This window comes from Antechinus flavipes, chromosome 2, assembly GCF_016432865.1.
Source record: "Antechinus flavipes isolate AdamAnt ecotype Samford, QLD, Australia chromosome 2, AdamAnt_v2, whole genome shotgun sequence".
Lineage (NCBI taxonomy): Eukaryota > Metazoa > Chordata > Mammalia > Dasyuromorphia > Dasyuridae > Antechinus > Antechinus flavipes.
This window is the reverse complement of record NC_067399.1, coordinates 499,482,512-499,507,157: the sequence shown is the minus strand read 5'-3', so window position 1 is coordinate 499,507,157 and position 24,646 is coordinate 499,482,512. Positions and strand designations below refer to the sequence as shown.

The window sequence follows — 24,646 nt, the reverse complement described above, 5'->3', positions numbered from 1 at the left end:
GGTGGGCAACAATTAAAAGTTGATAAAGAGAATCCCTGTTCATTGGGAACTCTTCATCATAACCCTGTCATTACACTCTTCCACAATGACTTAGATCAGGAAATCCTAGCTACAACAGTCAAGAAAATAAGGGTATGATGGCAATTTTTTCCATCTCAAAGGAACAGTTATTAATTATCTATGTTTAATTATCATAATACTTTGGACAAATGGGTAATGTTATTTGAGATGAGTAACTGTATATTCAATGGATAGCAGCTGAAATGCTGAAAATATAACAATGTGTTATTAGAATTCATTTTGACTATATTTTAGATCTAGAATGGTCCATTTTTATCTGTTGTGAGCAGCACCCAGATAATTGTTTTCTTTACATCCTAGATAGGAAAACAATTATCTATAGTTCTTGCAAACCATAACTGACACTGGGGCAGACAAAGGGGGACACCCACATGGACTGAGGGTGTGACTGATATTTTAGATCTAGAATGGTTAATATCCATTGTTGTATACAACAGTGAAATCTCGGTACTGTACTGCATTTAAGTCATATTATTAAGAATCCTGAAAGTCAATAAGTTTCGGTTTGCAAAATAAAAATGATATTACAGACAACAATACTAGAATGCCATATTTCAATCTAGACTCACAAGAGCTGTACCTATTTTCAAATGTTGGCTAGTTTGGAATTTTGGATAAATGTATACTTGTAAAGAGAATCAATCTAGAAGAAACACTTTTCTCCTGTGTACTTAAGTTATTTAGTTAATTCCCCATCCAAACTATCAGTATCAAAAAACCCAATTACCCCCTACCTTCTGGAAGTCATCAAACTTCTTCTGTAGCACCTCCACCTGTTCTAGGTCTGTGCCAACTTCCTCATTGGTCAATGTGGCCTCCTTCTCATTGATCCATTGCTGCAGCTCGTTAGCTTCCCGGAACAGCATGAACTTCTTGCAGCTCTTCTCCAACATGCCTTTGCGCTTCTCACCCAGTTCCAGAAGGGAGTGGTACCTGGCAGGAGGAGGAGAACGCAGTTTAGCCATCTCATGATGCAGACACACAAAGCCAGCACTGGGGAGCTGCCAAGGCACAAATACAAAACTGTTTATTACTGCACATAATACACACGGTAACCAAGGACCCAGATCTGTGCAGAAGTCAAAACTCCAAGTTCCGATACAAGAAGACCAGGAAACTGGCAAACGGCCTTCTCATACTAAGAAGCACCCAAGCACAGAACAGCCAAGCATACCCAAGTCTGTCATTTAATACTAACAACTGCAAATGACCAGAAAAAAAGCACATGGTACATGTGGAGCATGCAACTACAAACAAGAGATGAGATGGACATTCTATGAGGTAGCATGTATCACAGAGGGTTTCCTTTTTTCTCCCATACAAATTATTTTCAAGAATCCTGAAGGCCAGTTGGGCCAGAAAGCAGCCTGATATTACAGGCATCTAGCTTATGATTAATACATCACATCCTAAATGATTAGAAATATATATATATATATTTTAAAATTTAATGCAGAAAAGATGATGAATGATTTTCAAAAAATGTGTCTCTAAAAGAATGAACACATGCTGGCATGAATTACAACACAGTTTATGATTAGTTGAGTGTTATTAAGTTAGGTCAAAGATAGTTTTCTAACTTAAAAGTCTGCCAGATAAAGACTTGACACAAAGTATAAGCATCAAAGATGAATATTCTAACTGTTGGTAAAGAAAATACAAAGGCTATAATTTCATTGGTTTCACCAAAAAAAAAAATCTCACATAACTCCAAAATATTGAACGTAAGCTTCTAAGAATGAAGTAAAGCATATCTTGCATTTACACAACAATCAACATCTATTTAAGATTTACTGAATCTCCCTATAATACAGTCAACTGGTTATTAAGAGCAAATGAGTATCTTGTGCTAACAGAATGACTGCTCAGCTAAACAGAACCAAGAGGGTGAAACCCAAGGATACTCTGAACACATAACAAAACATGAAAGCAACTGATGAGAAAAGAAACAACTGAAAAAGTTTTTTTTTTTTTGGATGAAAGATGGATGACTAGTGGACATTCTTCCCACCACTCTAGCCTATTGAGAAGCAATAGGTACCCCCACTCCCTCTAAATTATGCGGCAGAGGCAAGACCAATAAGCACACCAATGGACAGGGGCTCAAGAAAGGCTCTCAGCCTACTCACAGTTCTTCCACCTGTTTCATACGTAGAGATACACTGCCAGCCTCCTTAGTTATGAGTGTCCTGCACAGATAGAGGGGGCACAGCAAAAGCATGCAAAAATTAGTGAGATTAATTCAACTAATATAAAGCAGGAAGCTCCACCAGAGGCCATGTTGGAGGATTAAGGGAAAAAGATCCATTCAAAGATTAGAGTCATTCAAAAGCTATCAGAAAGCAGAGTAGACCCGCAAATGCCAAAGAAATAATAAGCAGGGCATTTATTTCAACTCATTAGTAGGTCAGAATATCTTAGTTCTCTAAACTTCAAGATAACATTCATTAAACAAATATCTTGGCTTTAAAGTTATGGAGGCAATAGGAGTAGATATTTCTTTGATTCAAATCCTGGGTTCAGAATTGATTTCCTTTGGAAACAATGAGAAAGCCAATAAATTCCCTTTGGAACATAATATTTTAAAACATTAGGGTTTAAAAACAATGCCAGGTTTAGCTTGTATTGTTTATAATGGAAACCACAATCCCCCTACCATAATCAAGAACTCTTTATGGAATAGTAAAAATGACTCAAATTACAAACTAAGTGCTATACAAAAGTCCTTTCTTCTTTACTTATAAAGTTGAACAAACATGATTTAAGCCAACTTTACAAATATAGAAACTGAAGCTCAGAGAAGACTAAGGACTTGTTCATCACTGCCTGGCTGAAAAAATGTTAATTCCAGAACTTGAATCCAAGACCTTCTGATTCAAGAATGTTGTCATTTTGAATACATAAAGGTTGCCTCTCTATAGAAAAGAGGAGTTTCTTTAGTCACTGAGTAAACAATCAGTTCTATTTTTTTCCTCCCAATAAAATTAAGAAACGAGGCCAGCTGATACTTTAAATTGAAGTAGATAAGCAGGGAAAAAAAAGATGGGCTAGTTACCAAAGTTCTAAGGTGGTAAGTCCATTAGTGGAATTAATTATGTCACAATATAGCCCACCAAAGATATTTGGGGGAAAGTGCTATTCTTCACAAAACAAATTACACTGAAAACCAGCAAGCCTCATTAGAAAATTTGTCTGTGTGTTTGAGCAGGGCTTGAATAATGGAAGGAGGGATAGAGAGTAGAAGCCTATTCAGAAAGATTCCTACATCAGATGCAAAGATTAAAAAGGGTTGTGATTACAAAAAGGAAAATTGCCTAGGGGAAACAAAAAATACTCCATGAAAGTTAGGGAAAACAAAAACAAAAAAGTATGGAAAATTAGCTAGAAAATTTGGTTAAAATTGGGGTCATTCACATATTAAAAGTGATTTTAAGAAAAGCACCAAGAGTAAGGAAGCACATCCTAGAGAGTACAGATCTACATGAGGACAATGTTCAGCTCCAGAAAAATCAAAATCAAGATCTAAACCACCATGGTTGCTGACTACACACGTGGACATGCTTTGACTTGGTATCTTATCTGCAATGCCCTTACTGGTTGTCAATCTGTTCTTGTCTCAGGGCGATACTGCCCTGTTCTTCCAATAGGTTCTCTCGTGATGCTGACTGGGCTGGGTCCAATTTCTTTACATAAGCAGCAGGTACAAAACCTTGACGGTCATTCACTTCTACTTTCCACCAGTCCTGGAGGGAAAGAGAAGAGCACTTGAATCAAGTCCAACACTGCTCCTCAAAAGAAGCTGAGAATTTAGTTTATATGTAATTCAAAGATATCATACTACTCCTAAAAGTAGTCCTATTAACTTCTACTTTAATTTTAATTATGATTCCAATGTTACACTAAAAACTATCAAGAAAAAAAGGGTTACTATAAAGGAAAAAACTAAATGACAGTTTTTTGAATATAAGCAAAGATTAGGGAATAAGGTATAAGGCCTTGGGGCAATTACAGGAGGACAAGATTGGGGGGAAATCTTTGCCCAATTTGGGAGGCAAAGTTGATGGGAGAAGAAGGGGGTTTATAATGATTACAACTGTAAAAATTCATAAACTACTGTAGTGCTGATGGAAAAGCACGATCTTTTCACCAAATCCTGGTAAAGGATCACCAATCTCTAAAGTACTTTACCTTGTTGGTGCTGTTGAGTAGTGTGAGGATATCTCCCTTTTTCATAGTGACCTCTCGAGGACTCTTTTCTTGATAGTCATAGAGGGCCAACACTAGCTCCTTCCCAGTTTCATCATCCGTGGGAGCAACTTGTTGCTACAATGCCAAGAGGAAATTAAAAAAAAAAAAAAAAAAAAAAAATCAACTCTCTTACAGAATCCCATTTAAATGAAAGAGACTATCATCTTAACACTATTCCATTTATTGCTTTTATTCATTTACAGTTTCTCCACTAGATATGTTGAAATTTTAACTCAAGTGTAATGTGAATGTGTATACACACATGTATGCGCACAAGTGCCAAGTTGAATGTACCTTTAAAATAGGGAAAGCTTCATGATTAGGTGTCATCACTACCATGCCAATCTCTGTATTGTTCAAATTTTAGTTTATATAGCACTGAAGAGAACGCTTAAATTTTTATGCTATTTAAAGTAAATGCTCTTAAACTATATTGAACCATACACCACCTTCTCCTCCTCCTCCTCCTCCTTCCAGAGATGTTTCAAAGAGTACAGGCTGCATTCATTCTGATTGTCAATATACATTCAGTAAGTGCCTACTATATACCAGGCACACATTCACAGTTTATTTTTGAAATACTAATTAGTATATCCAAAGGCATGTTAAATTAAGAGAAAAAAAATGAGAGCTATTATATCAGTCATTTTTACCCGGCATGATTGAGCTTGTTCCCTCAAAGCCTGTATACTGCTGCCATAGGCACTGAGATCTGACATCAAAGCTTCATGTTTCTTCAGAAGAGCCTGAAACCAAAATTAAATGTATCAAAAATATGAATGGGAAATCAATACACTCTACCTGAAGTTTTTTTAAACTGCTTGTTATTTTACAAAATGAGAAAAAAATGCTGGCTATTTAATGTTATGCAAACTGAAGTTCATGGATCACATTAAATGTCACCTACCCTTGTTCTTTGTATCCATCTTAATGACTCTTAACAAATTCAAACTGATGAATGATATGAAAAGCCAAAATTCTACCTCCTACTACGAAATACCTCTTACCTAATTAGAATACCTAGAAGTTAATAGCAACCTTTAATGTTGCTATAGTTTTATGGACTCCCATTATCTACTACAGAAGGACAAAGCGAGGTACAATCAGATAAGTCTCAAATTGAGCGGAAAAAAGGGCAGCTCTACCCAAGTTTTCTATATCTGGTTATTCTAACCAAACGGTTTATACTTATCTGTCAAATACTTTAGATTGCTCAACTCTTCCCACTTTCTGAGAAGGCCTTACCTCAGCAGAGTCCTCATCTTTCCCATAGTCTGTACTGCCCACAATAGGTTCTTTTTCTCGCATCCAAGATTCAGCTTCATTAGCATCAGCAAAATATTGCTGAGCCTGTAAAGAGTCTTCCAAGTCCTGCCTACGCTGAGAAGCTTTTGCTTTTAATGACTCCCATTTCTGATTCAATTCATTTAGCTTGGCCTTCACATCCTCGGCAGCAAAATGACCTGAGGCATGAATTTTGAAGAAAATGGAGAGGAAAAAAAAGGGCAATAATAAAGAGGAGGATGAACAAAAAAGTTCCCCAGAACAATTATTGGTATGTTATGCTGAATCACAATTACTCTGCCTGCTGTAAAGAACACAGATATCTTTGGAATCCCAAGATCTAAGGGAGCTAAAGTTCATTAAGAATCTAGAATCTCATTTCCTTGACCATAAAACTTAGGCATTTGGGCAACATCAAGATCACTCTAAATTAATAAACTGAGAAACTTATGGTAAGATGAGTACCATCTCCCCCTGAGCCTATCAGGTACAAAGAATTCAGAGAAACATGACAAGGTTTGAAGTGATAAGAGTGAGGAAATCACAGTTGAACAACATATACACATAAACTTCAACAACTCATAATAGTTAACAAAACCCTGGTATAATACAATGGTCAATGTTAGGACTGTAACTGTACTAAGATGCTTAAGTTCTGTTAACAATAAAGAAACTTTTGGGGGAGAGTTTGGAAAGCATTGTTCATTAGGAAGTTTCTGTTGTGCCAAAACAAACTACGTCAATAATATTTTAAAACTGGAAGAAAATATCTGCCTTTGAATTCAAAAAATGATCACAATTTGTCAAACTCACCTTCCTCTACCATAGCATTTCCTTTCTGTGTGACAGCTTTGATACGGGGCTCATGACCAGCAATTTCGGCTTGAAGGGCCTGGTGTTTCTTTAGGAGATTCTGGACACCAATTAGATCCTTGCCTGAAAACGGAAATCATAATTTTTTCATCCAAGTCATTAAATAAAATAAATCAAGGCTGAACTCTCCTATTCAACTTAAAAAACATTAAAGGCAACTATATACAAAGAAGCCATCATCACAGTTGAAATTTGTACTATGCATTTTTAACTAGCAACAAATAACATAACAGCAGTTTAAAACTTTAAAGAATACAATTTACATATACCATCTTATTTAAATTTTAAAACTCAATTAGGGGGGCAGCTAGGTGGTACAGTGGATAGAGCAACAGCCCTGAAGTCAGAAAAACCCAAGTTCAAATCTGGCCTCAGACACCTGACATTTCCCAGCTATGTGACCCTGGGGAAGTCACTTAACCCTAATTGCCTCAGCAAAAAACCCAAACAAACAAAAAACTCAATTAGAATTGGGTATTATCTCTTTAAACTTGTTTACGTATGATGGAGATGGCCTGACCTCTGTTAGTGGAAGCAGCAATGGGTTCTTTTTCCCGGATCCATGTTTCTTCATCCTCAACATCCCGGAAAAGCTGCTGTAAGCGCAGGGAGTCAGCTAGCTTCTGCTTTCGAGCAACCATAGGATCCTTAAGGGCTTCATATCGAGCTACAAGGGCCTCTTGCTTCTTCTTGATGTTGTCAGCATCAAAGTGACCAGCATCTTGAAATTGTCGAGCTTGGATGGTAATGCCATCAATTCGATCCTTGGATAAGACAAAAGATAAGAAGAGATAAAACTGATTAAGATGGTCTCCATTGTTTACTTTCTGTCATCACGTTGGACATTCTGAGCCTAGACAATTGCTTTAATTCTGAGCTAAAAGGAAACCAATGCAGGACTTTGGCAAATTTAGTAAATTTCATCACTGCAACATTCAGAAGATGTCAATTTCTTGAGGGCAGATACTCTCTCTTTTGTCTGTCTGACTTGACAGAGTAGAAGCTTACTAAACTTTTAATAAACTGAATGAACTCTCCCCTGTGAATTATTTGGCATCTCATGACCGGAGACTCTAGTTTAGGAGCATTTTTTCTATATTTCCCAAATTACAGTGCTGAAAATCCCAATATCCCTAAGAAAAAGACTCTCTACCTGATGGGCGGCAACATCAGCCTCCAGGAGGGCATGCTTCTTCTGAAGGTTCTGGACATTAGTAAGATCTTTCCCATAATCATCAGAGGCCAAATGACCTTCTACTTCATAAAGCCACAATTCAATATCCTCCACATTACGGTTGAATTGCTGTTGTTGGTTAGCTTCACGAAGTTTTATTCCTATTCAGGGAGAAGGGTCTGAGATTCAGAATTTCTATATGCTAATACTGATGGTTCACTTTTATGTCAATACTTGCTTTAAAGAAGTCATGTGATACTAGCATAGAAACTGTGATCAAAAATTTATTTCATATTCTTTTCTTGTGATTCAATAACAAAAAAGATTACTACTTTTCATATATTTCTTATTATGGAAACACTAATCTCTGCTATCTCCTATCTTTTTAAGGATGGGAAGTTGAATCAAGTATTTCTTAAAGAGTACTCTGAGCAACATGAGAAAAAAAAATCATAAGAAATATAAAACATAATTGTTCAATTGAATGTTCATTTTTATTTTTAGGTATAGGATGAATCTGTTTCTGTCAGATAACTGAAACTGAGCTCCATCTCCTCAGATTGCAGTTTATTAACCATTTTCTTCTATTTTTTTCCCAATGGTAGGAAACTGTATTTATCACATCTACTATGTTCAATTACATTTATTACCATAAGCCTAGCATCTAAATCTGTTCCCAATAATTTTTTCATAGAATTATTAATCCTAATACTGAAACTATCCTCAAAACCACTCTTCTTAAGGCATAATTTTCTCCAGTATAAATTTTTAGGTCACAATAAATTCAACAAAATTGATCAATATATTGTGCAATGTCTTAAATTAAGAGAGTTCAACTACCCATGAATTCCTATTCTTAAGAACCCAACTATTTTGGAATGAAGTATTTCTTACCTTTCAGTTCTGTAGCTTCCAACAGTTTCTTCCACAAACTGATTACCTCATTCATTCGAGTTGCCACCTCATCCTTGGCATAATGATTAACATCAATCAGCTTTTGTCCTGCTTTCTCCAAGGCATCAATTCGACTCTGATTAGCTGACAGCTCAGCCTCAAAAGCCTGATGTTTCTGAACTTTGCCCTGCAAGTTGGATGGATCCTGAGGGAAATGGCAGAAAAATATTTCTACTTGGAATTTTAATTTCAACATGAACTTGTAATGGAAATTCACATTCACAATGTCTAACCTACAGTCAACAGTCTTGAATTAGGAAGCACCTAATTTAGAAGTCTAATTTCTGGGGCAGCTAGATGGCGCAGCGGATAGAGTATTAGCCCTGAAATCAGGAGGACCCAAGTTCAAATCTGCCCTCAGACACTTAACACTTCCTAGCTGTGCAACCCTGGGCAAGTCACTTAACTCCAACTGCCTTAGCAAAAAAAAAAAAAAAAAAAAAAAAAAAAAAAAAGGTCATCTAATTTCCTAAAATTATTTACATCATTATAGCCTTATAGCTATCTCTCTCCTAGTAGTTATACTAACACATTACCTTGTAAGCTTCATCTGTTGCAGTTTTCATTTTCTCATTCACCCAACTTTTGAGCTCATCAGAATCTCTGAAAAACTGCTGTAGATGGAATGAGTCAGCCAGTTGTGCCCGGCGATACATAGCCCGTTCATGAAGGGCATTGCGTCGGCTCAGTAACTGAAAGACAAGGATCATTTGTGAATTCCTGGTTCTTGGCTCCCAGTGTTATTAAATTTTGTCTAGGAGACTTTCTTTCTTTATCTTGGATGGTCGACTGTTTCTAGATTACAGATTATAAAGCACTTAGAAACTTACTGCATCTCTACGTGTAGCCACATCTTCCATTGCATAATGGTTATTTTGAATTAGCTTGGTTGCAAACTCATCCAGTGCCTAGAAAGACAGAAACATTCATTAATAATAATATGGTATCCCTTAAGTTGAGCTCGCTTTGCACTAGGGTACTGCAGAGATTTATAGGATTAGATTACATACCACTTTAAAATTCATACAGAGGCAGTTAGATAGTGTATTGGAGTCATAAAGACCTCTAAATTCAAATTCTGCTTCAGCTATCTATTCAGTTTCTTGATCTGTAAAATGTCGTTTTGTAACTGAATGTGGGGGCTACAACTATTATTATTGTAATTGTTTGATTTGTATACCTATTTTATATGCCTCTATTCCCCCAATTATGTTTTAATCTAACTGTGGTTGCACTGAAGAATTTGTGGGTTTTGAGTTTGATGCCAGTTATTAGAGGATCCTGACCTCTCTCAGTTCTGCAGGTGGCAGCTTGTTTCTACAAGTTAGACAAGGTTATGAACCTGCCAATGTCTACCTGCCTATCTTTAAGCAAAAGATCAATTCCAAATTTGGAATCAAATATACAACCTGGCTTCATGTCACCTAACTCACCATGTCAATGAAGATCTCTGGTTCAGATTTTGGATATCAATAAAAAACCACAAAGTACCTTCCACAAAAACATTTTGTGTAAGAATTTCTCTTAGAAGATGATAAATTTTATAGAATATTTTTGAGATCATTATGAAAGGACCAGAAGATTAATCAACTATCTTACTGTAATTTTTTCTTCCTGAGCACTGAGGGATTTCTCAAAGTCTTCATGCTTCTTGAGAAGAGCTTCTACACTGTCCAGAGAATCTCCCAAGTCTTCATTTAAAAGAAATGCCTTTGAAAAGGAAACAGAGGGTTGGGGATAATGGTGTCATTTCTAAAAGGTAAATGGTATGAACTACTTCAATCTGAAAGGGAACAAGAAGCTATGAATGTAAGCCTTCAAAGAAAACAAGGAGACACTAATAGAAATAACAAAAGAGAAAATCAAGTCAGTCCCGATAGTCCTCAATAAAATGAATAATAGTTATTTTAAAAGACTGTAAATATGAAGTTTCTTTTAGGGAAGATCCAAATGCATCACTGGCTGAGGGAGAAATGCTAGTAATTTAAGAACAGTGACTCAGTACTTTCACTTGCTGAGTAAGACCTTTAACTCCAATGGAACAAAATTCACTCAAAAAGGAAAAAAAACAAGATTTTTCTTCCCCCAAGCATAGCACGAAAACTTATTTCCTTAACAGATTCTCATTCAAATTCTACCTCTTGTTTGCTCATCCAATTGTCCACTTGTTCAGTATCTCTGTAAAAGAGCTGCAGATCCATGCACTGTTCATACTGCTGCCGGCGAAGTTCCCAAAGTTCCAGGAGGGCAGCTCTTTCATCAGAAAGAATAGTGAGCTAAAGGTGAGAGAAAATTATCATTACGTTAGCTTAATAATTATGTTGATAACACAATTAAATGAAAAATTTTGAGGTTGGAAAATTCTATTACAAGAATGTTGACCTTCATAGAGCCTAGTTTTCTCACCTCTAATCACTTATTAGGATAATGGGTTAATAAAAATAAAACACATGGCAAACCTATGTATGTACATATACATCCACAATAGGATAAAAATATCAGTCTTTAGACTAATGAAAAGAGGAAAACTCTATTTTTATTTTGGGGTTAATTTAATCCTACATTACAATAAACTTATTTAATAGGTAATTGTTTAAATAACATCTGCCTAAAGAATGAAACATAATGAATAACAAAGATTTTAATCTAAAAGATAAATATCAACTTAAAAATTTTAGTTTCTTACCCATTACTAAATAAGCCTTCTATTTATTAATGGTAATCCCCCAATAATTTAGGTTACTCCTTAATTTTTATGCTTATAGCTTAAAATGCAAAGAAAGTTATATATTTTGGGCCAATATAAAAAGGTTTTGCTGGAATATGCATATGTTTTTGATGAGAGTTTTCCTTTCCTTTTTTTTTTTTTTTTTTAAGTTGGGAGTGGGGTCAGCAGTAGGAACAAATTGTAAATACATGTAATAACAAACCTAATTTTGAAAAAAACTATTTGCTCATAAGATTGTGTCACACAATCTGAAGGCTGGATATAAGACTGATATGTAGAAATGTACATCTAGATCTGTAATTATAAATATTTGGGGGATGGTTGGGAAGAGAGTAGATGGGTAAAAGAAAATAATCGTTTAGAAAATGAAGGCTAGAAAATCCTCCACAACTCCACAATCTTATTTACCTTCTCTCTCACTTCATCAGAGGCATAATGACCAGCAGCAAGAAGAGCTTGTCCTGATTCATCAGCAGATTTAAAACTATCTTCATGAGCATCAATTTCACCCTAGGAGAGGGGGAGAAAACTCATATAAGTCAAATTCTACACTTTGCAAAAGTGCTTTACCTCTTTATTTCCAATTCTTTTCAGAATATCATATGGAATTAGAAATAAAACCAAACATTATGAAAAGTTTCTTTAAAAATCAATAGCAAAATCTCTCAAAATTATTAGAAGTCTGAAATAACAGCTTAGATTACTGAATCTCATTAGTCTTTCTAAACAAAGTATTTCTTCAAAAAAGAAAAAAAAAAGTGGGGGTGGTAGAGTTACCAAAAAGCTTACGGGAAGGAGAAGGGAAAAAAGAAAGCTATTATTCAACAACACTCCATGGAGAAACAAAAATATCGAAGTTTAACACCCAATGGGCATGTAATAAAAAGACCAGACTGCAATAGTATAAGAGCTTTAAAATGTCACCAAAATATATAAAGTACATAGGATCACAGATTACTGTTGGAAAGGGTATAAGTACATAGAATCACAAATTAGTGTTGGAAAGGGTGTAAGTACATAGGATCACAGATTAGTGTTGGAAAGGGTATTAACAAGCATCTAGTCCAGACTCCCTCATTTTTACAGATGAAGCCCAGAAATCATAGTGCTGCCCAAGATCCTAAAGAGACTAAATGGGAAAGTTGGGATTTGAAACTGGGATCACTGGAAATTCAAAAATATGTCTAAATGTATAATAAGATATACATATTTACAGAAGATCCTAGTGTGGTTACCTTATGCTCTTGGTGCCTATCAAGTAAAGCTTCAGCCCCAGCAACATCATTGGCAAGCTCATCTGCATTGATGAGAGCCTTCATCTCAGTCACCCAACTGGTGAGATCTCGGAAGTCTGCAAGGAAGCGCTGAAGTCTTTGAAAAAATCAGAAAGAAATAATGAACTTTTCTCCCTCTGGTCCCAACTTGAAAAAAATACAGGGCTATCCCTGAACCAGGTTGATACCTCTCTATTACATGTCATAATATAGTAAAGGATTAAAGGGCATATGGTAGGTAGACATGGTTTTAAAAAATAATTTCAATTTCAAATATAAATTCAATGCAAATCAAAAGAATCTTCAAGTTTTACCATATTTCTGGTAAATTGGCAAAGGCGACAAAAGATGAAAAGAGAGCTAAAAGAGTTGTATAAAAAAAAAAATTACACTAATGGACTATTGGTGGAACCATAAATTGGTCTCCAAAGACTATGGAAAATAATCTAGAATTATGTGAAGAGAATGACTGAAATATTCATTAACTAAGATTCTATTGTGAAGTGTATACTTTAAGGAAGTTATTGACAAAAAGACCCCACGAACACCAAAATGTTTTTAAAAACAGCACTTTTGTGATAGCAAGGAATTGAAAACAAAATAGATGTCCACTAACTGGGAAATAGGTAAAGAAATGCTGGCACATGAATGGATAATAATGGAAATGAAAAAGCATGGAAAGATTTAAATAAACTGATGCAAAGTGAAATCAGCAGAGCCAGAAAAACAATAAACAAAATTATGAAGAATAAGCTTAGCACCTCACAGAAAAAAAAGAAAGGATATATCCCCTACTCCTGAAGAGATCAGAGTCCATAGGTGTTTAACATTATATATCTAGTCAGATTTTATTCTCATGTGTTTATTGATTTCTCTAAATTTCTTCTCTTTTAAAAAAGAATTGTTATAATGGCTCTTTGTGATGAGAGAAGAGGAGGAATGCAGAAAGCAGTAGAAGTGATATAGAAAAGTTTTTCCCTACCTATAAGAATCATTGAGGCGTGCATGTCTTTCAGCTGCCAGTGTACGGATCTGCTCCCAATTTGTAATCAGTTCTTCTCGCTTAACTTGGATCTGAGTAGCACTCAGAGGGTGGGATTGCTGCAGACGGTCTGCCTCAGCACACAAAGCTTTGACCTATGAACACATTAACTCTAAGTAACTACATCTTCTAGACCACTGTTTACCCAAAGGAATGAATCAGTTTCCTGTCAAACCTACCTTGTCTTCTAGGGCAGCAAGATCTCTTTCTAGTCCCTCATGTTTCCGGAGTAAAGCCTGAACACTGGCCAAGTCTCGGCCAAAATCATCAGAGGCCATTAACTGCTCTTTCTCTTTAATCCAGCTGATAGTTTCATCCACATCTCTAAAAGAAACACATACTAGCTCATTCCCAAGAATTCAGGAACACCAAGGAGAAGGAGCCCTGGGATTTTTCTATGACTGCTGATCTCTACACATATCAAATCTTATTTGTTCCGCTGCTTGTTACTAGTCAGTCACAAGATGCCCACCTCTCTTTCTCTCTTAAGGATCTCTGGGATTGGTTGATACCTGTTAAACCGCTGTACTTCAGCTGCTCCAAAGAGCTTCCCCTGCCTTTGGAGGGCCAGGCCCTTCAGTCGTTGCCAGGCTGCATTCACTTCATCCTGCTTGGTTTTGATCAGGTCTTCTTCAGGATGTTGCTCCTAAAAGAAATAAGATGCAATAAAAGGGACATGAATGAAGAATAACTTCTGGATCATTCAGTTACAGAAAATCACCTTGGGGTTGTAATGGCATTTCTTGAAAGCATAATTTCATGTTAAGAAATATGAATCTCATGACATGGCTTAAAATTAATGCTTATGTGAACCTCAATTATTTCTTTGATAATTAAGATCAATGATCTTTGAGGGAATTAACTCAAGTAGCATTGTGAAGTAACTGTGACACAAAATATAATTTTTACAATTTCTGATGTTCTACCAGGAACAAACAAAATGAATATAGGTTAGTAAATTCAAAATAGATATGAAATAAATATAAATATAACTGGGAGTGGAGGAAGAAAGTAATTATGTTAGACTCTGGATCAGAGGTATCACATGAGCTAAGTAAGGTCTGAAGGAAACTAGGGATTCTGAGTAAGACAATGTGCTCCAAGTATAGGCAGAAGGACAGGGATGGAGTGCTCTGAAAGTGGACAGAAAGCAAGAATATAGAGTACACAATGATAGGTAATAATTCTGGAAAGGTAGTCTGAAGCCAGATTATTTACTGTAGAGGCAATTTAGAACTAGTGAAGCCTCTGGGCCAGGTCACACCATTAAGAAGTTGTATGGAAAAAGGAGAGGATGGAGAGAAATTCAAAGGCTATTCTATAGTCTGGATAAGAGGGGGTAAGAATCTGACCTATGGGAGAATACAATAAAAGAGACCAATATAAGTAATGCTGAAGTATGATAAACAAGACTTGGCAGATAATTAGATATGGAAGGTGTGGGAAAGAGGAGAGTTGAGGATGACTCAAATTGTGAGCGTGGGCAACTGCAAGGATGCCAGCACGGATCTTCAGAAATATGCAAATTACAAAAAAATGTTTTGTTATGAAGATAATCCCTTCTACTTTGGAGATGCTGAATTTGAGATGCTTACAGTATGAGATAGGGCAGTTGTTGCTGGAACTCAAGAGAGACTATAGCTGAGTGTCCATACACCTGGAAATCACTGGTATAGAGAAGACAGGTGAATGTGCAGGATGCAATGAGATCAAAGGAGTAGAGAGAGGGGGAACTAGGAGAGAGTTTTCACACAGATAGGCCAGGGCACAATGGAGATGATGGCAGCATTAACTAAGTGCAGCCAAAGAAGGGGGCAGCTAAATGGTCTAGCTGTGTGATCCTGAGCAAGTCACTTAACCCGACATTGTCTCACCCAAAAAGAAAAATTAATTGAAAAGTACAGCCAAGTAAGTGGCAGAACCAAGAGAAAGCAGTGTCAAGAAAACGTAGAGCAGAGCATAACCAGGAAGAAGGATGTTCAACAGTACCAAATGCTGCAGAAGCCAAGAATGTTGAGGACCAAGAAGATGACACTGTATTTTCCAATAATAGAAGTACCTGGTAACTATGAAGAGATTTTCACCTTAGTAATGAGGTCACAAGCCAGAATGCAAAGGGTTGAGGAGTGAAATGAAGTGAGTTAAGTGAAGTAACAAAATAGAATGTTGTCTCAGAATTGGCTGTGAAAGGGAGAAAAAAATATAGGACAAGAGCTTGGAAAAATAGGAGCAACTGAAAAAGCATTTATAGAAGTTCTCATCAGAAAAAAATTCTATTGATTTGTCTTCTCATAAATGCTATCTAATTTATTCCTTCCATTGAACAATATTTTTATTTGTAAATTCAAGTCATTTGTTTTCATGTTCTGTGCTTGTGAATTATTTATGTCTATCAAGTAACTCTGCTTGCACTCTCAGATATCCAAAGCAATCAATCTGCTCCCCATTTCAAAATGTCCAAAGTTTCTAAAGAGTATATTCTTTTTTTAGGACACAACAGATGATCTACAATGGGAGTGGGGACTTTACAACACCAGGAAACAAGGTAGTGGATCTTTTACAGTATTTGGTGTCAGGTGAGAGGGTCAAGTTTCACTGGTAGAATGAAAGCCAATTTATTCCATTCAACATAACTAGGTCCAGATAATCTAAGAATATATCTTCAGCAGAAAGCATTTAAAATTGAAATTGCCCTATAAGGAACAGATGGAAAAGTTATGGCATGTAAATGTGAAGAGAATACTACTGTGCTCCAAGAAATGATAGAAGGGGATGGTTTTAGAAAAACAAGGGATGACTTGTATGAATTGATAAGAGTAAACAAAATCAACCGAGAGAGCAATTTGTACAGTGAAAAAAATATGGTAAAGGTAAACAACCATGAAAGAATTAGGTACTTCCATCAATGAAATAACCCACCACAAATTCAGAGAATTAATCATGAAACCTCTCCTGAAAGACAGACTGGTGCAGAATGAAACATTTTTGGACACAGCCAATGCATACATTTGTTCAGTTTGATTATGTTTCTAAGTGGGATTTTGTTTTTTGTTCATTCTCAATTCAAAAGGAAAGAGGATTAATGGGAAAGGGGAGGAGTTTTGTTATTTGGAGAAAAATACCCCGCCCATAAACATACACAATTACCTCAAATACAAATTCCTATAAAAACAAGTAGCCAACATATGTATATTAATACACTAAGTTTGTGTAGAACTTTATACACATTTATTCCATTAGTTACAAGCTAGAATTGAGGTACAGAGTGAGTTGCACAGTACGTTTTGAACTCTATAGAAGAAGTTAACAGACAGGGAAAGGATGTTTTTTGTACTGTAAAAACAGTGAGGTAAAGTTTAGTTTTCTTCCATTTTGTAGGATTCCATTTCTAATATTTATTACAGTGCCTTCCCTAAGCCAGAATACCTCAGGGACCTGGGAAGACTTCAAATCATAGTGGAAGCAAAGAATAATCAGGCTTGATGGAAGCTTGCCAATCCTTTCTAAGGAAACTCTCCCTACCACACCCTCCCCTGAGAAACCCTTTGGGCAGAGCTTCAAATAAAACTTGATTTTAAGCCTCACCCGAATTGGGTGGAGATGAGAAAGATGCCTTTTTTTGCCCAGTGACCAGTATAGGTTAAGAAAGTAAACATTTTAAGAAAAATAAAAGAAGTCTATCAAACTGATAAACCAATGTACTGAATCGTCAGTCAACGTTCTATTTTGGGATCTGTGATCATTCAAAAGATTATAAACAATACCTAAATTGCCTTTTTTATTTCTTTTTGAATATCCTAGAAGTTGGTATTAATGATATCTTAGAATTCTTATTATTCCTTTGCTGTTTACCTGGATGAGTTTGGCAGCAAACTGATTTACTTCATTTACTCTTTCCTCATGAGCAGCCATATCTGTCTGAAATTCTTCAAATTTCTTCTGTAAAACTTCTACATGTTCCAGGTCCTGACCCAACTCCTCTGATGTAACAATTGCTTCCTGTCCAGTAATCAAATTAGAAAGTTATCCACAAAAAAAATTCTTCTTTATGAAGAATCAGATATGGGGATACATTTGTTTACAACAAGAAGACTCAGAGAGTTTAAGCCCTGAGAGCAGGACAAAATCAAAATCACCCACATTTTTGTTGTAGATCCTTCTGTGATCTAAAGGTATGACAATCCCAATCATCATGATCTCTACCACAAAATTCTACTCCTCTTGCCAGATATTATCAAATACTGCGTTTTCCTTTACATTCCCAAAATCTGGCAAGGAAGGTATGGCAGGCTGTCTCACCCAGACCTACTTTGTCAGTGATCCAGTCCATCACATCTTCGCACTCTCGTAAATATTGCACCAACTTCTGTGCTTGCAGTAATTTTACTCCCTTTTCCCGCATCTTCTCCAGGAGTAGCTCCCACTGACGGTGTAGTTCCATCAAACGAGCCTACAGAAGAAAAACAAGCCCTATAAGCACAGCCAGCCTCAGGGGCCCTGGTGGGGAACAACAGCTTTTTAGAAGAGTAAGAAGTAGTCTGAAACATAATCAAGCTTTGCATCAAATCTTTTTTGATAAGAGCACTAGAGCAGCAAGAAAAGAATATGAGCAGTAATAATGAGGAAGTGATTCAAGTTTTTACAGTCAGATTTATAATGGTCTGTTTTAAGTTAGTATTCTCAAATTGGGTTTCACAAGCTAAGAGACTCCCTGATAGAAGAGATGATGCTCTAAAAAGTGAAGAATAAAATATTACTGGAGATTATCTAATGGAAAAGATTCCCAATTAAGGGAGCATATTGGGCATGAAAAATACATTATGGGACTTAAGGAAAACTGAAATAAGCATAAAGACCAAAAAGGAAGAGGTTCCTGAAATTTAGGCAGATGACAAAAATGGATTCTTGGCAGAATAAGTTTGGGAGCGTGTTTTGTAGAGATTATTGGGAGAACACAGTTATCAAATTTGACTCAATTCGGATATCATACAAATAACAATCTTAAGTCACATGCTCTTTTACCAAAGTAGAAAGAAATATATCTTAATGTTCCCAGCATCATTGGGTTTTTTTGGTTAGGACCTGGCCAAATTTAGACTCTTACACTAGGTTCAAGCAGACCAAAACTCTCTAGTCAGATTTGGAGTAAACATCTCTTCTTAATATGGTTGTGCCTAACCCAAGATGCTGGAAGTGTTACCATAACACCAATAAAAGCAAAGAAACTAAACACAAAAGAGAAAGAGACATAAAATCCCACCCACTGTTGATAATGCCACTCCCATTAAAAATGTAACTTGAAAGTCAAGTTACTGTGGCTAATGGACATTCAACACAGGAGGATTCTTAGGAGATCACTGTGGATATTACTATGAAAGGAGAAAGGAATGGTGGGGGAGAGGGGAAGGAAGTTCACGCAAAACACTTCCAACATTGCTCACTAACACTGCAACTAAGTCAAGAAAAAAGATAGTGGCATCTCCAAGGAGTAGAAAGAGAGAAGGCACATATGGCACAGTCTACCTACTCGTATGTGTGACCCAATGTGGGTAGCCGTGACTATGGGCCGACATGCAGTCCGGTAAGGCGTGAAAGTCTGAACCAGTAATAGATAAGTTACCCACAATACAGCATACATACAACTTTTATTCACCTACCCAACTCCAAGTCATTAAAGACATTGTGCAGATTTGCTTTGTAAAAGATCAATAAGGAATTACTGATTTTTGAAAACAGAAGGAACTGACAACACTAGGGAAAAAGAGTAGGGAAGGAACCAGTCCAAATTTAAAATGTTACAAAAGAATAAAAGTATGTCTTACAAAGAATTTTACTCCAAAATTAACTCTTTATCCATAGCACATTTAATTTTCACATTATTGAGTAAAGGTTTGATAAAAAACAAGGTACTATTTCAAGAATAGTTTTTTTCTTTCCTGATTACTCTGATCTTCTGAATTCTGTAAATTAGACATCAGTTTCACAAAGCTATTATTATAAGATTGTAAGTGGATATGGTGGTAAGAATTACTAGGCTGAATAAAGACTCCAATACTAGTATCATAACACTTGAGAAATGTAGTAAAGGTTGACTAGCTGGAGGGAAATACTGGTCTTGATTAAGATAGATTTCTCAATAGCAATTTGATGTAAACAGCAATATTTTTTCAAAGAAGTAGAAGTTAAAAAAAAAGATGAAAAAAAAAAGGACAGGAAAACTAATAGGGATTATTAATCAATGACTTGAAATAAGAAAAAAAAATATATGTATATATATAAATATAGGTTAAGAAAGACAAATAGAAGAAAATAATATTTTAATGACCCATCTAGGATTTCTCAGGAGCTCTTAGGTGATTTAACAAATCTGGATTTAGGAATGGTTGGATTTTGACACCAACTGACTGATGCTTTAGAAGTCGCTTTTTCTTTCCTTTTCCATTAGTAATGTAGCATTTCTTCTTTAATAGTAGTAATAAATGATTGATTCTTACGACATTGGTTACATGTATTCACTACAGTAATTCAAAAGAAAAACTGACGAATAAAAAACTGACTTCAAAAAATAAAGGCTTACAAACGTATAACATATTTTACATATTCTACATAATACGGTACAGAAGATGCTTCCTCACACTTGGTAGTAAGAGCATCTACTAAAGTCTAAGTCCTGAGAAAAACTTTTATAGAATATAGAAAAGCTTTGGTCAATTCTTCAATAAAAGCAAGAGTGTTCTGAAAAGCAAAAGTGAATAAGAAGCTCATTGAAGAAAACAGGATCGAAATATTATCTTATAGAGAATTATTTTCCCCAAATTCCCAGCATTAGAAATCTGCACAACAAATGAATCAAAGACCAGTTATTATCACACTCCCTTCCATGTGTTTAACATCGAATTTAGTCATGAGGTAAAACACAACTGCTACACAGTTCTACACAAAACACAACTGAAACAATAAGCATGCTTCAGACTCATGGCTAACAGAAGTTGAGTCCATCTATTTGCTGTGACTTTTTTTCTAACGGATTTTTTTTTCAGAGCAATGACACCATCTAGAATAAGTCCAAAGATAGTTGACCTCTGTTAATGTGTGATTAATCCTATTCATCATTATGTCAATCCTCATCTAAATTGTCATTGACATGTTCCTCATTCCTAATTACCTCTTCAAAAAATATAGTTTAATTTGTCCAATCCTGTTTCTAGCATTTCATTCTAATCACTTTTTGGACTTCTGTCCAAAAAGTAGAGTCATTTCTGCAATGAATACATAATTATTGTTTATTATGTTCCCTCAGAATCACCAAAGTTATCTCTTTTGAGGATTCAATGAACTTCTTTAAAGCATTTGAAAAATCCAAAATCTATTAAGTGAACTAAGCAGCCATGACCTTCATCAAATTCTTCCTACTCTTCCAAAAAGTCACTGTACTGTGTACTCATACTTACTCTTATAGTTTCAGATGCAAAATGCCCTTCTGAGATCATCAAGTTGCCAGTCTCATCCAGTTTCACGATGGCACCTGAATTGGCCTGCACTTCAGCTTCAAAGGCCTGGTGTTTCTGAAGCTTCCCCTATTGGGAGAATGAGAGAAGATGGAAGAAAAAACATTCAGTTCAATATAGATTTCTTCCTAAGGCTCACTCTCCCCACTATTTGGCTCAAAACCCACAATGTTTTAAAATATAAATTGTTCTACAAAAAAATGAGTTTGTGGGTAAAGGAAAAAAAAATGTATGTATATATTTTATTTACATAGATATGTAAATATATAAATGTAAAAGTAAAAATAAAAATTTAATTCTTAAAGTATTTTGCTATTTTTATAAAACTTTTGTTCTCATTTTTCTCCTCAACATGACTCATAAAGAAATGTATATTTTAAAAAAAATTATTGTACATGTATAACCAGAAAAAAACAATAAAAAAGGAAAACCCAGTGAAAAAAGTTTCTACACAAATAATATCCACGCCTCCCCAAAAGCTCTTTTATTCATATTGATAATGACTGTCTTTATCTTCATCATTTTTAATCACCATTATCTTAAGATGAATGTGATTATAGGCTACAAGGTTTTATGATGACAGATATATATAACTGGGGAAACTCCTTGGCTTACATTCACATGAAGCTTCCAAGGGAAAGACTCTGGCAGATCCAAAACTCATACCAACCACACCCCGAAGAATGGATTTGATGAAGCTGCAAAACCTACTTATTTTATATAAGTCATATTAAAAGCTAAGCACACCTGTGGAATGCCAAGAAGAGTATGTACAACGAACATAAATCAGCTAGTCATTTCTAATAATGCCATCACATTGCCTCATGTACCAAATTTATACCACAAAAATCTTTCCCCTTCACAGACTATTCGACAGTGGCTTGTTACAGCTGCAGGGGCTCTATAATCCCACATGGACTCAACTTTTTAATATCTCTAATTATTCAAATTTTCATAAAATATTAAGCTCAGATGAAGCTTTAGAATTCTAGGGCCAAATTCTATGTAAGGCAGTTCTACCTAAATACTTTTAAATCGTAACATTCTTTAGGCAGGACAAAAGGATCCCAAACCCCATCACTTAATACTCGAAACCATAAAAATTATTTCTCTCCAGAATTAATAGAAAGGATGTCTTTTTTTTTTTTTTTAAATAATAAGCCACTGATGAAAGATCTTGTAGTTATTAAATATTCTACAGTAACTGCCTAGAGTAGTATGGGATAGTGATATATAATTGTGATATATAGTGATATAGATGGGATAGTGAAATATAATGATATATAGAGGGCAGAATTAGCAAGATTTAGGTCCCAAACCCATCTCTGACACTTAACCAGCTATATGGCTCTGGACATGTCATTAATATTTCTGTTTCTCAGGTACCTCCTCTAGGACTAATTTTTTTATATAGTAAATCACAAATCAGTTTTGATCTGCATTAGCAGAGGGGATTCCCTCACAGAGTTTTGTCTTTCATCACTTTGAATTCATATCAGCAACAAAAATATAAACAAAGTTTTAAAATTAATTCCATAAAAGATTAATGAATGGGACACCCAAGATGATGTTGATAGATCATTCAAACAGATTTTGCATGCCTTCTTATAAGATTTTAAATAAGTTCTAGAGACACCTCTAATATTATACCATAGTTTCATATGAATTCATTTACTAGTTGTATGACGTTAGGCACCTCACTTAATCTTTATTTGTCTCAGTCTCCTCATATGTAAAATGGGGATAATTACAGTCCCTATCTCATAGGCCTCTTGAACATCAGATAAAATATTTGCAATTATGTTTAACACTGGGCCTGATGCATCACCTTTCCTATATACACACACTCCTGAACACTGAGATATTTTATAGCTCATTTCTGTATTTAATACTCTGAATATTTTTAAATAAATTATATGAAATTAATACAGCAAAATTGTGAATCCACACTGACAATATTTACCAAAAATTGAACTCCCTTACTAATTTCTCTTGGAATCATCTTTAAAAAAAAAAATCTTTTGCCTTAAGCCTAAGAGTTCTTGAATTTAAACAGACATTTTGAAAGGCTGAGACCTACCTGCAAATTGGTTGGGTCCTTATAATTCTCATCTGATGCAATCTGTAGCTTCTCCTGGATCCATTTTTCTAACTCTTCAGCATCTCGTTGGAAAAATTGGAAACGGTAAGAATCCTCAAGCTTCTGTCGCCTAAGGGTTGACAGCTCCTTAAAGCGGTGGTATCGGTCCAGAACCTGCTGTCTCCTTTCCTGGATGTCTTCGGCTGTTTCCAGCACTTTGACCCCACTTGGGTCCATTTTCTGGAAAGCAAAGTGCTTTGAATTATAATATGCTCAGAATAAATGGAAGAGAATCAGCATGAATATTCCCAACACTTTCTTTTTTTCCCTTGACCAAAATTGATTTGAAGGGGTTGCTAAATAGGGGAAAAGAAGAATAAATCTTACTGAGTAAGGAATTTTCTACATCAGTACAGGTCTATAGTTTCTCTGTAGCTCAATCCTACAAAGTGCCTGGGACCCCAAGAGATTAAGGGCCTTGCCAATCATGTCCCAGAAGGCAGGCTTGAACCCAGGTCTTGCCAACTATCCACTCTCACATTGTGGCCTCTGCATTCCCAACATATCTAAAGGAAAAGAGCTTTCCAGAAGATTAGCTCATCTAAGTGAAAATAAGAAAGAGGAGTACCTTCCTAGCAAGCAACAGTGTTCAGATGTAATTGCTTACCTTTTTAATTTCTAAAACCTGCACATGTTTCCATGTATTCCTCAAATGACTAACCAATGTAGCAGAGGGAAGAGGAGATGGGAGTGGTTAGAATTCTAAAAGGCCTTTTGAGAATTCAAAGACTGTCTTATCTATAGTAATCAAGGCTTATTGCCAAATACATTCAAAAAGTCCTTTCATTTATTTTTTCCATTTCCTTGTGCAAAAAGTAGAGAGAATTAAACTTTTCCACTGTCAGTTAATTTTTTTTATCCCTGTTCTCTCAACCTCATTTAGACTTTCAATGAAGTTGAAAAGTGACTATGATATCAATTTTTTATTATCAATAAAGTTAAATATGAAAACCAAACATTACTGGCTGGTTCAGTCATATCATGATTTAACATCAAAGAAGTTAGGTAAATGTCAGATTAAATCAAATTGAGCAAAGTGGCAAGAAATCTAAAACAAAGTACATCTATTTACATAACTGTGCTCAAGAAAATTTAACATGCATAAGTTAAGATAATAACCCCTAGGGTTTGCTTTGCTTAATCCCTACTTTTCCTTTCAAAAAGGGGGCAGGGAAATAGGAAGTAAATTTAGCTTTAATTTAAAATTCATTTAGTGGGGAAATCAGCTTGTCAAAAGCTGGCAAATGAAGAAGGCAGAGTTTTTCTGTTGAACCCAATTTTTTTTTAAATTTTCAATAGCAGTTTATTTTTCCAAATACATATAAATAAAGATAGTATTC

The 24,646-nt window shown here is 35.5% G+C and overlaps 1 protein-coding gene across 5 annotated transcripts in view; it reads right to left on the bottom strand.

The window, feature by feature from the left end:
• The window catches only part of SPTAN1 (spectrin alpha, non-erythrocytic 1), a 60,836-nt gene that overhangs the window by 27,639 nt on the left and 8,551 nt on the right, over nucleotides 1-24,646 (bottom strand). For 3 of the 5 annotated variants that reach the window (XM_051980117.1, XM_051980115.1, XM_051980116.1), the window contains exons 2-24: nucleotides 23,247-23,486; nucleotides 21,110-21,235; nucleotides 17,968-18,108; nucleotides 17,511-17,657; nucleotides 14,171-14,304; nucleotides 13,838-13,982; nucleotides 13,599-13,753; nucleotides 12,578-12,713; nucleotides 11,751-11,852; nucleotides 10,753-10,890; nucleotides 10,214-10,324; nucleotides 9,445-9,522; nucleotides 9,151-9,306; nucleotides 8,555-8,759; nucleotides 7,640-7,821; nucleotides 7,007-7,250; nucleotides 6,427-6,549; nucleotides 5,575-5,792; nucleotides 4,983-5,075; nucleotides 4,270-4,404; nucleotides 3,676-3,824; nucleotides 2,211-2,270; nucleotides 816-1,014 (exon numbers count right to left, since the gene is read on the bottom strand). In XM_051980117.1, the coding sequence (XP_051836077.1) occupies nucleotides 816-1,014; nucleotides 2,211-2,270; nucleotides 3,676-3,824; nucleotides 4,270-4,404; nucleotides 4,983-5,075; nucleotides 5,575-5,792; nucleotides 6,427-6,549; nucleotides 7,007-7,250; nucleotides 7,640-7,821; nucleotides 8,555-8,759; nucleotides 9,151-9,306; nucleotides 9,445-9,522; nucleotides 10,214-10,324; nucleotides 10,753-10,890; nucleotides 11,751-11,852; nucleotides 12,578-12,713; nucleotides 13,599-13,753; nucleotides 13,838-13,982; nucleotides 14,171-14,304; nucleotides 17,511-17,657; nucleotides 17,968-18,108; nucleotides 21,110-21,235; nucleotides 23,247-23,483 (3,414 nt within the window). In that variant the 5' untranslated portion in view covers nucleotides 23,484-23,486. The remainder of the gene's footprint in view (nucleotides 1-815; nucleotides 1,015-2,210; nucleotides 2,271-3,675; nucleotides 3,825-4,269; nucleotides 4,405-4,982; nucleotides 5,076-5,574; nucleotides 5,793-6,426; nucleotides 6,550-7,006; nucleotides 7,251-7,639; nucleotides 7,822-8,554; nucleotides 8,760-9,150; nucleotides 9,307-9,444; nucleotides 9,523-10,213; nucleotides 10,325-10,752; nucleotides 10,891-11,750; nucleotides 11,853-12,577; nucleotides 12,714-13,598; nucleotides 13,754-13,837; nucleotides 13,983-14,170; nucleotides 14,305-17,510; nucleotides 17,658-17,967; nucleotides 18,109-21,109; nucleotides 21,236-23,246; nucleotides 23,487-24,646) is intronic. The other 2 variants (XM_051980118.1, XM_051980119.1) reach the window with 1 other exon arrangement.